The sequence below is a fragment of the Mercurialis annua genome, linkage group LG3 (genome assembly GCF_937616625.2).
Source record: "Mercurialis annua linkage group LG3, ddMerAnnu1.2, whole genome shotgun sequence".
In the NCBI taxonomy this organism is placed as follows: domain Eukaryota; kingdom Viridiplantae; phylum Streptophyta; class Magnoliopsida; order Malpighiales; family Euphorbiaceae; genus Mercurialis; species Mercurialis annua.
In genome coordinates this window covers 847,636-860,100 of record NC_065572.1, presented here as the reverse complement: position 1 = coordinate 860,100, position 12,465 = coordinate 847,636, and the positions used below count along the sequence as shown (strand labels likewise).

The following is a 12,465-nucleotide window of genomic DNA, read 5'->3' as shown; positions in this document are numbered from 1 at the left end:
TAAATAATGTGCTATAAAATTAAAATATAATAAGTTACTTTTTTTTATTACTAACAATTTTTACTGTTTTATTTAAATATATATATACAATTTATCTTTTATTAAATAATAATAATTACAAAAATAATTATTTTGGATACACTAGTTTAAGTTAATAGTAAGTTTTTTTGATTTTCAAAATTAAAAAAAATTCCAGAATTAAATTGAATTTTATTACTCTTAATAATTATATTTTTTTTGTTCTTTTGCAATTTAATAATTTCATTTTTAATTAAATCAATTGATATAATTAGAAAAATCGGAGATATTTAATTATCATCCCTCCTGTTTTTTTAATAAATTTTCCTTTAATTAATATCAAAATATTAACATAATAAATAAATAGTTTGACTTGTTAATTTTGAGTTAAAATTAGAGTTAATTAGAATTGCCTTATCGTAAGTGACCTGTAATCCTTTTGTGACTGGGATTTGATTAAAATCTCTGTGACTGGAATTTGATTATAAAATTTGTCGATTCAAAATCTGGTCTTATAGCCGCTCTTCCCTCCGCCGCCGGTGTTTATCTTTCAACCGCTTTGCTTCTCTTCTCGCCGCCGCTCACCTGAAGGTTAGATTGTTTATATGTATATGTGAATTCAATTACTTTGTGTGTGTAGTCTATTTCTACCAAATTGAAACCCCGAACTTTTTCTTATGCGAATGGAATTGTACTCTTTAATATACTAAAACAGTTGGTGTGCTTTTTCAACTGGCGGTGGGCGGTTCTATATGGACCACTGCCACCATATGCGGTGGACGCGTGCAAGGCAATCTCATGCCGAAGCCGCGGTTAGGGCTGTGCATCGGTCGGGTCGGTCGATTTGGAACTACCAATTGAAATTTAATAAATTCCATAATTGAACCAAACCAAACTGTAGGTTCAGACTGACACCTAGTTTTGGTTTTTGTTTTTTAATGTTTTTAAATTTATCAAAATTAATTTAAACATTAAAAAATTTATTGTCTGATGATATTTTGTACATAATTATTAGCATATTGTTTATTATATGTATTTATTAACTTATATGTTGGCTTATTGGCTAAAGTTTAAAAATTAATACTAAAATTTAAGATTTTAAATATTACTGACCTTATTATAATTTTTGAAAAATAATAATTTATTATTGTTCTATAAAGAAATAATTTATAATTTGACTTTCATTTAAAAATAAGAGAATAAAATTCCTATTTGTGAGAAAATATTTATTACTATTTGTGAGAAATATTTATTACATATTAAATTCTATATTAAATAATATAAACACATAATAATTCATATTTATTTTTGAATTATTACAAAAAAAAAATGTAAAAATACATGCATGTGTTAAAATTATTTTTAAAATATATATTTATTTGAACTATTTATTTGGTTTTTCGACTATGTCGATTTTTAAAATGGACCAACTGAAAATTGAACACCAAATTTCTATACAAACACAAATTAAATCAAAACTAAACCATACTCTTTCAATGGCGAACCATTATAATAATTTCGGTTTGGTTCGCTTTTTCCAGTCTGGTTCGGCTTTTGCCAACCCCTACTCACAGTTATATGCTTATTTATCGGTGCTGGTGAAACGGTTTTGCATATGGATTGGTGGTTTGATTTACCATCAAAGAACTTTTAGCCGATGAATGATTTGAAATAATATTGATTACAGGATATTAACTGCAAGAAATTTGTTTTTAGAGCATTAATGAACGACTGAGCATAAGTGAAGGGATACATTTATAATCTGTTGTGTCGAATTGATTCCCAATTCTACTGTTAGAACCAGAAGATCAGAAACCCTAATTTATTTTATTTCTAATAGGATTTTAGGAGGGAGTACAAATTGAAATATATTGAATCAAGAGTTTAAGAAAATCAAACTCACAAAACAAAATGAAGATTACAAGAAGAGACATAGTACGGAACGGCCCTGGCAGCGTTAAGGTAACTCAAATTTTTCGATCTCTTACTTTTTTTATTCATTTATCATTTTTTAATTTTGTTTTAAATTTAATGGGGTTATGCAATTAATTTATAGTTGACGCCAGTTGAATCAGATGATCTTTGGTTCGCTTATAATTTGATATCTCCTGGAGATACCGTTATGTCAGTTACTGTCAGGTAACTCTATTTATTTTTAAATATTTAGTTTGATTTGTTTCTTTAACTTGATAACAAGAAAATTGTGTGTTTTTAATTGGGGGTTGGTTACTGTTACAATAGGAAAGTATTAAGAGAGGCAGCTTCTGGTGGTAGAGATGCTGAAAGAGTAAAGTTGAAGTTAGAAATCAAAGTTGAGGTATTATAATCTGTAATGTGAAGACACAATCTTTAATGCTAATGCATTTGATTTTGTAGAAGAATTAATGTTTAAAATTTGTGCTTTATGTTCCTTTTGGTGACTGTTGAAAGGCCATAGATTATGACAAAGTTGGTTCTGTCTTGCGTATTCGGGGAAAGAATATTTTGGAGAATGAACATGTGAAAGTAAGTATGTTATGGTACAGTTCTAAATTCTGGTTTAGATGATTTTTTTTACGAGTGTGTAACTCATCATATTTTTATTGCAGATTGGAGCTTTTCATACTTTAGAACTTGAGCTGCAAAGGCCTTTTGTTTTGAGAAAGGTATGCTTGTCCTGTTTTCTGTTAAGTCCCTAATTATTTAGGTTGAAACAATACTGTAGTCTGTAAAATATTTTCAGAGCTTTTATGCACAGTTTTTGCATGTCCTTTGTGTTTTGTTTATGCCTTTTTATATGTAAATTTCCAGGTAATTTGGGACTCTTTGGCATTGGATGTACTCAGTCAAGCCTCTGGTATGTTATTCTGATACAAGAATTTCATTTTTTTCTTCACAAATTTATTCCGAAGGCACAAAATGCCTCACAATCCAATTCTTATTATTTTTCATGCATTACTTTTCAAGATTCTTATAGTTAAGGGTGATAACCAGCAAATAATTGATTCCCGCTGGTATATGTCATTGTTTATTATGATTGCAAGCTTTCTTCAAGTGGAACAGTAGGAATCACTTAATGCTTGTAGCATTCAGTGCTGTTGCATGTCAAAAATGCAGTTTCATGCAGTTGAATTTTTTTTTTTGGAGGGTTCATGAGCCCTGATCGTGATCATGCATGAAGTAGTTCATTCCTTGGCAAGAGCTTTATAAATTTATAATGAGGGTTTCTAGTTTGGATAAACAAAAATATGGATTACATCAAATAATGCTCTATATGAGAATTCTGGAAAGATTTTTGTCCTCCATATCTTTATTGGTTAAATCTTCTGTTTTACTTACTAGTTAAATGGACATTACTTGACTAGGAAGGTTTGCTAAAAGTGCTAAATAAATTGTAAATAATATCCTTTTGGTTGTAGATGGCTTGAAACTTAGCTTCATTAGGGTATATCTTTCCTTGTTCGTTAGTGTTCTGTTCTCGACTCTTGAGCATTATCTAGCTGGCAGCTCTTCCTTTATGGCTGTTGCTGACTGCAAGTGTTCTATACACTTAGTTATTAGTTTTAGTAAGCGTTTTTTTAGATTTTGTGATTTCTGTGCTCGGGGAATTCTTATCAATAGTATTAAATGTAAATGTAAAACAAATTCACTCTCTATAATTTCAGATCCTGGTGCAAGTTCTGATCTCGCTGTGGTTTTAATGCAAGAAGGATTAGCACACATCCTCCTTGTTGGTAGGAGGTGAGACTATCCATTAATGATTTGGGACCTAATGGTACAAGATATGTTTAATGAATGCTAATTTTGCTATGGTTGTCACTTACAGCTTGACATCTACTCGATCACGGATAGAAACTTCAATTCCTCGAAAACATGGACCTGCTATTGCTGGCTATGAGTCGGTATGCTTTTCTGACACTCTCAAAGAATATGTAGCCTCATAAATTTATAAAAATATTTACTAGTGAATTTCTATTATAAACACGGCTTCTACGGGTCTACCTTCTCTTTTACTGCTGGAAGAACTCGTCCAGTTGTTATGAGCAGTATACATCTAGAGCTTTTACACGTTCCTTGTGGTTAAAAATATTTACTAGTGACATTCTTTTTCTTGTTCCTGCAGGCGTTGAAGAAATTCTTTGAGTACGTCTTACAGGTGATTGCTATTTACTTATATATTCGCTCTATCTACCACATTTGGTTGTTACATTAAATATTTGGAGAACATCTCATCAACATTCCGTGGGGTTTAATCCTGTGCAGGCATTTCTAAAATATATCGATTTCAATGTTATCCGGTGTGCGGTGATTGCAAGCCCTGGTTTCACAAAGGTCTGATAAATTTTTCATTATGTTCTCCAACTTTAACAAAGGAAATTATTTAAGGAGTGCTGGTCCTGTTTTATAACAGAACCATTTGCTATATTATTAGGATGTTCTCGTGTTAAGTGGTATTGCTTTACAACAAAGTTGATTAGTCCTGCATTGTTTTCCTACAGGATCAGTTCCATAAACACTTACTGTTGGAGGCAGAGAGGAGACAGCTGAGAACCATTATTGAGAACAAGTCACGCATTGTTCTTGTGCATACGACATCAGGATACAAGTATGGTGCTCGTTATCCATGCTTCTAGTGTGATAAATATTTTGTTAGGTCATCCTACATAATTTTCCATCACTTGAACTTCTATCTTTTCATTGCTTGAATTCAATACTCTGTATGGATTCTCCTCCAGTTATGTTGATTTTATTTTTTTGCAATTTGTGGCAATCCAACTTCTCAAGTGGCCCTTTTGGCCACCGTTCTCCACAACCATAATGCTTACATTCTTAATATTAGGATGCATTTTTTCACTCAGAATCGTGAAAAAAGGAGTAATGGATCGACAATGGGCTGGAAGTTGTATAAATGATAATAGCATACTGGGATAATGCTTTTCATAAAAATATTCCATGAATTTATGGTTATATGGTACTTGATTTTCTTTATGACTTCCTTGCTTTAGTGCCCTTGACCTTTTTCATTATGATCATCACGTTCTCCTTTTTATTGTTGAAGGTAGATATCATGTATATCTGCTAAAATGGTTGATTATTTGAATGATGTGCTTATATTTGTTAGAACCTAACATTCTAATAACACATGTTATTTTTCTCAGAGGTGCATAATTAGTTACTTAGTGGTCAATCTATGTGAGCTTAATGCACACATTCCTAGATGCTTGTACTGATGTTATGCTTTTCAAACATTAATCTTTGGCACACAGGCATAGCTTGAAAGAAGTCCTGGATGCTCCAAATATTATGAACATGATTAAAGACACCAAGGCTGCGCAAGAGGTAATTTAAAGTTTTAGCACATCCAGTTAAACCAATGTTTTCACCCTAGGGCTTTCAAGGCCTACTTACTTTTGCAAATACATACTTTGTCGAATGCAATAACTGGTTTTGTTTCAGGTGCGGGCACTTGAGGAGTTCTTCAACATGCTTTCAAATGTAAGTCTCTACTTTTGAGATGCTTTTTTATTTGTGTGTGTGTTTACCGTGCACTTTTCGCCTTCCATTGCCTGGTCTTATTGGTACAAATGACAACTCAATCAAACCTTAAGTACAAGATTGGATGCTCTGAATTAATGTTACAAACCACATGTGAGACTTAAATTCACTGAAATTTGAACAAGCCTGACACATACAAGTATTGGTCATTACTTTCATGTGAAATATCTTGAATAAAATCTTTTAAAGTGGATGTGTTTGGTGATTTTTGATAGGATCCAGCCCGAGCATGCTACGGGCCAAAGCATGTAGAAGTTGCCCATGAACGCATGGCTGTCCAGACTCTTCTCATTACAGATGATCTCTTCAGGTTAGTGTGATTTAATATACGAGTTTATGATTCCATGTGGATGTTCATGGTATTTACAGAATTTGCACTTTCTTTGAGTTGATGAGAGTTTGTATTTCTTAGCACTTCATAAAAATTGAATTCATATTTGCCTTCCATTAATCTTGTGGGCTATAAATCTATTCTAAGCTTTAAGACTACTTTGTTTTAGTCTGCAACTTAAAAAGTGCTTATATCTCTTCATTATCATGCATTAGTCTGCAATGCAACTGTAGTGACTTCTTAATAAGATATTTCACAGAAACTGAAACTCTTGTTGTGGACTGGCTCCCTCTTCACAACCCTCTGCCTTTCTAAAATCACCATTCTATAAGCATGTGTTGAAACACAAGTCGGTAATAATGGCTTTTTCTTCATGGAAAAACTTTGATTTGACATGAAACCTTGACCAGCAGAGCTTCAAACATAGTGAGCAGACTACTGTTCCTCTCATTCTCTATCCACACCACACACACACACAATTGCAGAGTCATTTGGGCTAGGTTCAGGCCATCTCCGCTCACACATATTGATTATAAGGTGATCATTGTGTAGAGTTTCTTGCAACGTGCATCATCTTGTATATAGCATATTCGCATAACGCCAAAATGTAGAACTAAGTATTGCACGTGACAAAAGTTAATGCAGCTTTTAGTAGATCAGAGTTGAGTCTTTCTTAATTGTTATTTAACTTTCAGAAATGCTGACATACCAACAAGGAAGAAATATGTCAATTTGGTAGACTCGGTGAAGGGGTCAGGAGGCACTGCTCATATATTTTCCTCCATGCACGTCTCCGGAGAGCGTAAGTACCATTTTTCTTTGCTCAAGGTCTTTTATTTACGTAAACTACTTCAGTTAGATACTGAATGGAACTTCTTCAATCATCTCTATATAGTTGTCTTCCGAATTGATTCTGATTTTACCATTTTCTGTGCTTTTAAAACAGAATTGGCACAGTTGACTGGCATTGCTGCGATCCTTCGATTTCCTTTACCGGACCTGGACGACATTGAGATGTAAAACGCGAAGCCTTGATGGACGTTTTGTGGATGATGGTGCGCTAATTTTGTCTGTGAGCTGACAGACATTTGTATAATATGTTTTATAGCTGTACCAGAGGCAGCAGTAGATTAGATGATGATATTGAATTTTGTGGGTAGATTAGTACAACAGTCGGGCAAATGCCTTCTGTTTTATTTTACTTTATTGGTGATCATCACCATAGTCATAGTGTAAGTGATTCTTCAAATAAGCTGGATCATTAACATATGAATGTAATTTTAATCTAAGACCAGTTAATTTTTCCGGCCAATATATTGCTTTCTGTATTCAATTTTTATTTTTGTATTTATTTCAATTGGCTCTTATTTGATCAAATAGGACAAATATTTAGGATGTGGGGTTTAGGTTTCATCAGTAGCTTCAATATGAGACCAATTTTAGAAACACATTAATCAATCTCATGAAAAGAACCTGTGATCTCTATTGGCTCATGCATTTGCCTTTTCTTTTGGAATATTTTGTTAGAAGGTCAGCGAATATGATTGCTCACGTCTTAGCTCGGGAATCAAATTTGTTTGACGTTGCTTTTTGGGGTTCATCTGTTTCGAGCCCTATTTGACATACTTTGTATTCTGTTGCTAATTTTTAATATATGGTTTTTATTTTCAAAAAAAGCATCAATTTGGTCCATTTGTGATTTAGAGACAAGCTTTTATGACTAATTAAGGATAAAATTTTCTATTTTTAAGTCCATTAAGGATATAAGTATACAGTATGAATAGAAGTTGTAGAAATAGAGTCCAAAATAATTTCATTTCGTCCTTAATTGACTTAAAAACAGAGAGAGTGAACTATTTAATCCCAAATCATAAGTTGAGGGACCGAATTCACTATTCACTATTTACTCTTTTCTTTTTCAAACTCATTTTCGAACATATTGAAAAACTACACGTCGTTCGTTTTATGCGCATCATCTAGTTAAACGGCAAATCCTTTTCTCCGATCACGTTCGCCGGTGTTAACAGTGAGCGATGGCTACACCAAAACTATTATTCTCCCATATCCGCCGTGCTCGTTCCCTCTTTCCGTTCTCTTACGCGCGCCTCTCTAATCCTAATCCTAACTCTAATTCTCGTCCTAACTCAAACCGCTCACAACCTCCAACTTTCTCGGCGAATTCACTCGCTGCATTTCATTTCCTCACCACTCGATCCTTCTCTTCCTCTCCCGACCATTCTGACTTCTACGCTAACTCAGTTTCTGAGCTCTCATCACCGTCGTCAACAGTAGCTACTGAGCTTGAGAGTGTTGCTGATGCTATTAGTAATACTACTGGTGGCAACGTTGACGAGTCGATTCTTCCGGTTCGGGTTTTAGTTTCGGTTCTTGATGGATTTCATGATCTCACTGGCTTGCCTTGGTCAGTTTAATTAATTTAATTGAAAACTCATTTGTTTATTCATTTATTAATATGTTTGCTGAATTAAATTATTGCAGGTGGTTAGTGATTGCATCAACTACAGTGGCAATGAGACTGACTTTGTTTCCATTACTTGTTTTGCAACTTAACAAGTTAAAACAGATATCAGAGCTACTTCCAAAATGTTAGTTCTTGTTTTTTTAGTTTTTTTTTTTGTTGTATTTTTAGTTCATAATTATGAATTTTGGTTTTATGTATGTGTTATTTTGTTATAGTGCCTCCTCCATTTCCACCTCCTTTGTCAGGAAAGAGCTATAGGGATCAAATTTCACTCTTTTATAAAGAAAGAAAAGCAATTGGTTGCCCCTCATATCTATGGTTTCTTGCTTATGTCTCCGTTCAGGTACATCAACTTCATAAGCAGGGGATTTGTACATTTCTTGATGAACATTAATCTCTTGAAATTATTGTTATTCATTATCTTTTCAATTTGTTTACAGATACCATGCTTTCTTTTATGGATGACTAGTATTCGAAGAATGTCGTTGGATCATCATCCCGGGTTTGATTCTGTAAGGATCTTGCATAATTTTATTTTTTTAAATCAGAATAGTTTAAGGAGGAGCCTGTTTCTTGTAAATGAAGGAACATGATTCCTTTCATTGTACTTAAACCTTGTAGTAGTAGTTCAAGATAGTGTTCTATTAAACTTTCACATGCTAGTGCTTTTAGCTACTTCTTCAGATGATAGCATGCAGGAGTCTTCTTTTTCCTTTCATTTTTCATTTGAAATGATGAAAATTTGTTGGTCAAGCAATATATTGCATTTTAGTTATTGGAGTTTTGTAGTTTATAGACTATATGACATCACCACTTTGCAGTTGTCGTCAGTTAATGGTTAATTCATCATTTTGGTTTTGTTGTCTAAAGTGAATTTGTCATTGCTTATTTGTTCCTGAAGTATTTCTTTATTACTTTAGCTTATTTTTTTACATCATTATCATGTTGGTATCGCTTCATAATATGATCAAAACACTGTTTGGCTCCCTTTTTTTACCACATTTATCTTCGCTTGGAAAAAAATCAAATGTACAACTCTGTTTAGTTGTTTGTACAGCTCAATGGTAGGTACTTCAAAGTGAATCTTTGTGTAATTTATTACAGGGTGGCATTCTGTGGTTTCAGAATTTGACTGAATATCCTCATGGTATTTCAGGCCCCATCTTCCCGTTATTGATTGCTGGTTTGCACTATATGAACATTCAGGTAAATTGCACTCTTATCCCTTGCTATGTTCTTTCTTTTACGGAATAAATGCACAATCTATTTATTATTGGTCACTTGGGAGTTGGCCTATCAAGTTTCTATTTGTTAAATTTGTAATTTGTTCATGGAACTAATTATATTTGCACCACTCTTTGAATAATTTTCAGCTCTCGTTTGAGAAATTTTCTGTTCAAAAAACAACTGGAATATTGAGCTTATTGGCAAAAGTGAGTAGATAGTTTCTTTTGTTATCTCATAAATTTTGTTCTTGCCGCGTTTGAATAATTTGGTCACTTAACGCATATTCTGCTATCTTTTATTATGTAGTTTTTACTTCACAAAAATGACCGGAATCTTTCTTAGTGCAGTACTACAAATTGTATTTGGATCTTCTCACACTCCCTTTATTTTTTATTGGATATTGCATTCCACAGGTAACTTCTCATGGTTCTTTTCATATTATTTCTCCTTCGAACTTACCTCCTTGGAGGTTTTAATAAAGACGGTCCAATTTTAAGTGATTTATAAAACTTTGTCCGCTAATTGGGAAGACAGCATTTTTTGACATTTTATTTCTTTGCACCCACTTACTAGCTCAGATCCACAAAATTCTATTTCTGCATTATTTTGCAGGGAAGTCTGGTCTACTGGATCACGAATAGTTCACTAAGTGTTGTCCAGGTTTGTTGCTGCTCTTTGTCATCCTTGATAAATTTGTTCACCTTGGTTTTACTTTTCCACTTTAGACAATTTTAAACTCCTAAAGATAAACAATTAGAATTTTCTCATTGATTTGTACAAGACAATCTAATGTGCAGCAAATGTCCCTCAAGCATCCTGATATTCGTGCAAAGTTAGGGCTACCTGCTAAGGATTCTCCAAAAACGTCTGCAGAGTCTGAAGAAGTGGGCATACCACAAGCATCTGTGACTGCACCAAGCAAAGATGGCAAAGTTTCTGCGGAAAATTTAAGCCCTAAGCAACTGCTTGCTGTGAGTGACCAATGTGCAAACTAGATGCATTATTTTGGTTCTTGGAGATAAGGTGTAAATTTTCTCACATTTTTTTTCTCTGACACCTGTTTAGATTTCAGTCCAACTTTTATCTAATCAGCAGAGAGAAAGAGCGATTCCTTTGTTGCAGTAAGTTCTCCTTTCTCTTCTTCTTCTTTTTCTATTCTTCATTTACGGTTGTTTCATTGCATAAATATTCTTTGGATGCAGGTTGGCACTTCGTAAAGATCCTAACTACGTAGGAGCTTTGGTTGTTATGGGGCAGACTCTACTACAAAAAGAAATGTATGCAGAGGCCAGACAACATTTGGAATATGCTATTTCAAAGGTCTGTGTTGCCTGAATTTTGCATTTCATTTCCTTGTTTGTGTTGGTACAGAATCTGCTCTGTGCAAGTAGTATGCACGACTTCTGATTAACATTAAATCTGAATGATGGTAAAATAATGTCTGCCCACCCTCTAGGAAACCTGATATAACATTGGTTACTTGTTTATGCATTTGGTCAGTAGCACTTTAGTTTTTCAAAGCATTGTTTAATAATTATATGAAAAGAAAAGAAAACTAGATGGCTTTGACACAAGATTTAGCTTCTATCAATTGGTGCTCGTACTTTTTCTCTTTGAATTGCTCGCTATGTTCCTTCACTAATCAGAGATGATTTCTGATTGCCAATCAGCTATTTGTTGCTGGAAATCCAACAGAAAAGAAGGATGTTGATCTCCAGATTCTTGCATCCCAGTGGGCTGGTGTTGCCTGTATACGGCAGGTGAGAACCCAAAGCATTTCTATGATTGTTTCCGAGTAACATGGATAAATTAATCCTAATTGAGATTCTAATATTTGTGGAAACCAAGATTCATTTTGAATTGGTCGGCAAGGCTTTTAAATATTATGCTCGTATTGGATATAGAGCGTGTTCAATTCCTCATCTTCTGTTTGCAACAGGGGAAGAATGCAGAAGGAGTTGAACACTTTCAAAGAGTTGCCAGTTTAGAAGAGCCAGAGGACCCAAAGAGCAAAGTCCATTACTATGACACTCTAGTATTTCTGGCAAGGTATGAGTTTCCGAAATGTTCGTAATGGCCTCTTCATGTTTGACTGAAAATGGTTTAAATACTAAAATATTTGAAGTTATTCTTCACCGTACATTCGATAAACTAAGTATTTGATAACTTGGTTGACAGTGGTTTGTACAACGAAGGTCGTAAAGCTGAAGCTGCAAATTATCTGCGGTTAGCTGTTGCTTTTAATCCTGCTTTTGAAGAATTGTTAAAACAGTGTGAAAATGATGATGATTTTGGTAGTGACCTTATCAACAGCAGAAGAGAATACTGACCATTCTTTTGCATTCCTTTCCTTATATTCTCCATTCCCCATTAAATTTGTACGTTCATAATAATTTCAAGTCAAGCTTTTGGGTCTTTGTTTTTTATAGATTTGCCAAGCTTCATGGTCAGGAAAAACTTCCAAAAGATTTACATTACTATATTGTAAGTATTTGCACTCTGAAAAGTTTTAGGGAATTAATTAATGGAGACACCATGTTGTGGTCTGTCTGCTGACTTATTTTCAACCCAAGAAAGCTCCAAAATTGATGATAAATAAGGTCTGATAAACCAGCAAATCCTCTATTTTGTTGTCATTCGAAATACTATGAATTGTCGGCATAAGAGAAAATGTAAAAATAATCTTTTCTCTAAAATCAAAGGATATTATTCACCCTTTGAAGAATTTGCAGAAATGTCAGAGTTGTAATTTAGCTTGTTTATACTGTTTAATTTTAAACTCTGGAGTAGTTATTAGTAATTTGACTTTAATAATTATGAAACTTTAGATTTAAAGATGGCTGCGAAAATCTTTGACCCCCACTTGGCACTT

The 12,465-nt window shown here is 33.7% G+C and overlaps 2 protein-coding genes across 3 annotated transcripts; both read left to right on the top strand.

Annotated features, from left to right (window-relative positions):
* Positions 1-404: 404 nt before the first annotated feature.
* LOC126673449 (protein PELOTA 1) lies at positions 405-7,223 on the top strand. 2 transcript variants are annotated; one of them, XM_050367600.2, is made up of 17 exons: positions 405-609; positions 1,859-1,980; positions 2,075-2,157; positions 2,260-2,335; positions 2,449-2,523; positions 2,607-2,663; positions 2,809-2,854; positions 3,663-3,738; positions 3,824-3,899; positions 4,121-4,153; positions 4,261-4,329; positions 4,497-4,603; positions 5,265-5,337; positions 5,455-5,493; positions 5,769-5,863; positions 6,580-6,686; positions 6,831-7,223. In XM_050367600.2, exons 2-17 carry the CDS (start codon positions 1,930-1,932, stop codon positions 6,902-6,904), a joined length of 1,137 nt encoding a protein of 378 aa, XP_050223557.1. In that variant the 5' UTR covers positions 405-609; positions 1,859-1,929; the 3' UTR covers positions 6,905-7,223. The 2 variants fall into 2 exon arrangements, with proteins under 2 accessions (XP_050223557.1, XP_050223558.1); XM_050367601.2 differs by lacking the exon at positions 405-609 and having other exon boundaries at positions 2,085-2,157.
* Positions 7,224-7,776: 553 nt separating this feature from the next.
* On the top strand, positions 7,777-12,139 carry LOC126673448 (ALBINO3-like protein 2, chloroplastic). Its single transcript, XM_050367599.2, has 14 exons — positions 7,777-8,306; positions 8,384-8,490; positions 8,582-8,709; positions 8,807-8,878; positions 9,471-9,572; positions 9,740-9,799; positions 9,941-10,006; positions 10,206-10,253; positions 10,391-10,564; positions 10,659-10,714; positions 10,796-10,913; positions 11,264-11,353; positions 11,533-11,642; positions 11,772-12,139. Exons 1-14 carry the CDS (start codon positions 7,918-7,920, stop codon positions 11,920-11,922), a joined length of 1,671 nt encoding a protein of 556 aa, XP_050223556.1. The 5' UTR covers positions 7,777-7,917; the 3' UTR covers positions 11,923-12,139.
* Positions 12,140-12,465: the final 326 nt, after the last annotated feature.

What these genes read in the sequence shown, in the direction of transcription:
- LOC126673449 (XM_050367600.2), top strand. Translation starts at nt 1,930, where the DNA reads ATGAAGATTACAAGAAGAGACATAGTACGGAACGGCCCTGGCAGCGTT. An exon ending in AGTTAGAAATCAAAGTTGAG is followed by an intron (nt 2,336 to 2,448) that starts GTATTATAATCT and finishes GACTGTTGAAAG; the next exon opens with GCCATAGATTATGACAAAGT. An exon ending in TCTTCAACATGCTTTCAAAT is followed by an intron (nt 5,494 to 5,768) that starts GTAAGTCTCTAC and finishes GATTTTTGATAG; the next exon opens with GATCCAGCCCGAGCATGCTA.
- LOC126673448 (XM_050367599.2), top strand. Translation starts at nt 7,918, where the DNA reads ATGGCTACACCAAAACTATTATTCTCCCATATCCGCCGTGCTCGTTCC. An exon ending in ATCAGAGCTACTTCCAAAAT is followed by an intron (nt 8,491 to 8,581) that starts GTTAGTTCTTGT and finishes ATTTTGTTATAG; the next exon opens with TGCCTCCTCCATTTCCACCT. An exon ending in ATCATCCCGGGTTTGATTCT is followed by an intron (nt 8,879 to 9,470) that starts GTAAGGATCTTG and finishes AATTTATTACAG; the next exon opens with GGTGGCATTCTGTGGTTTCA.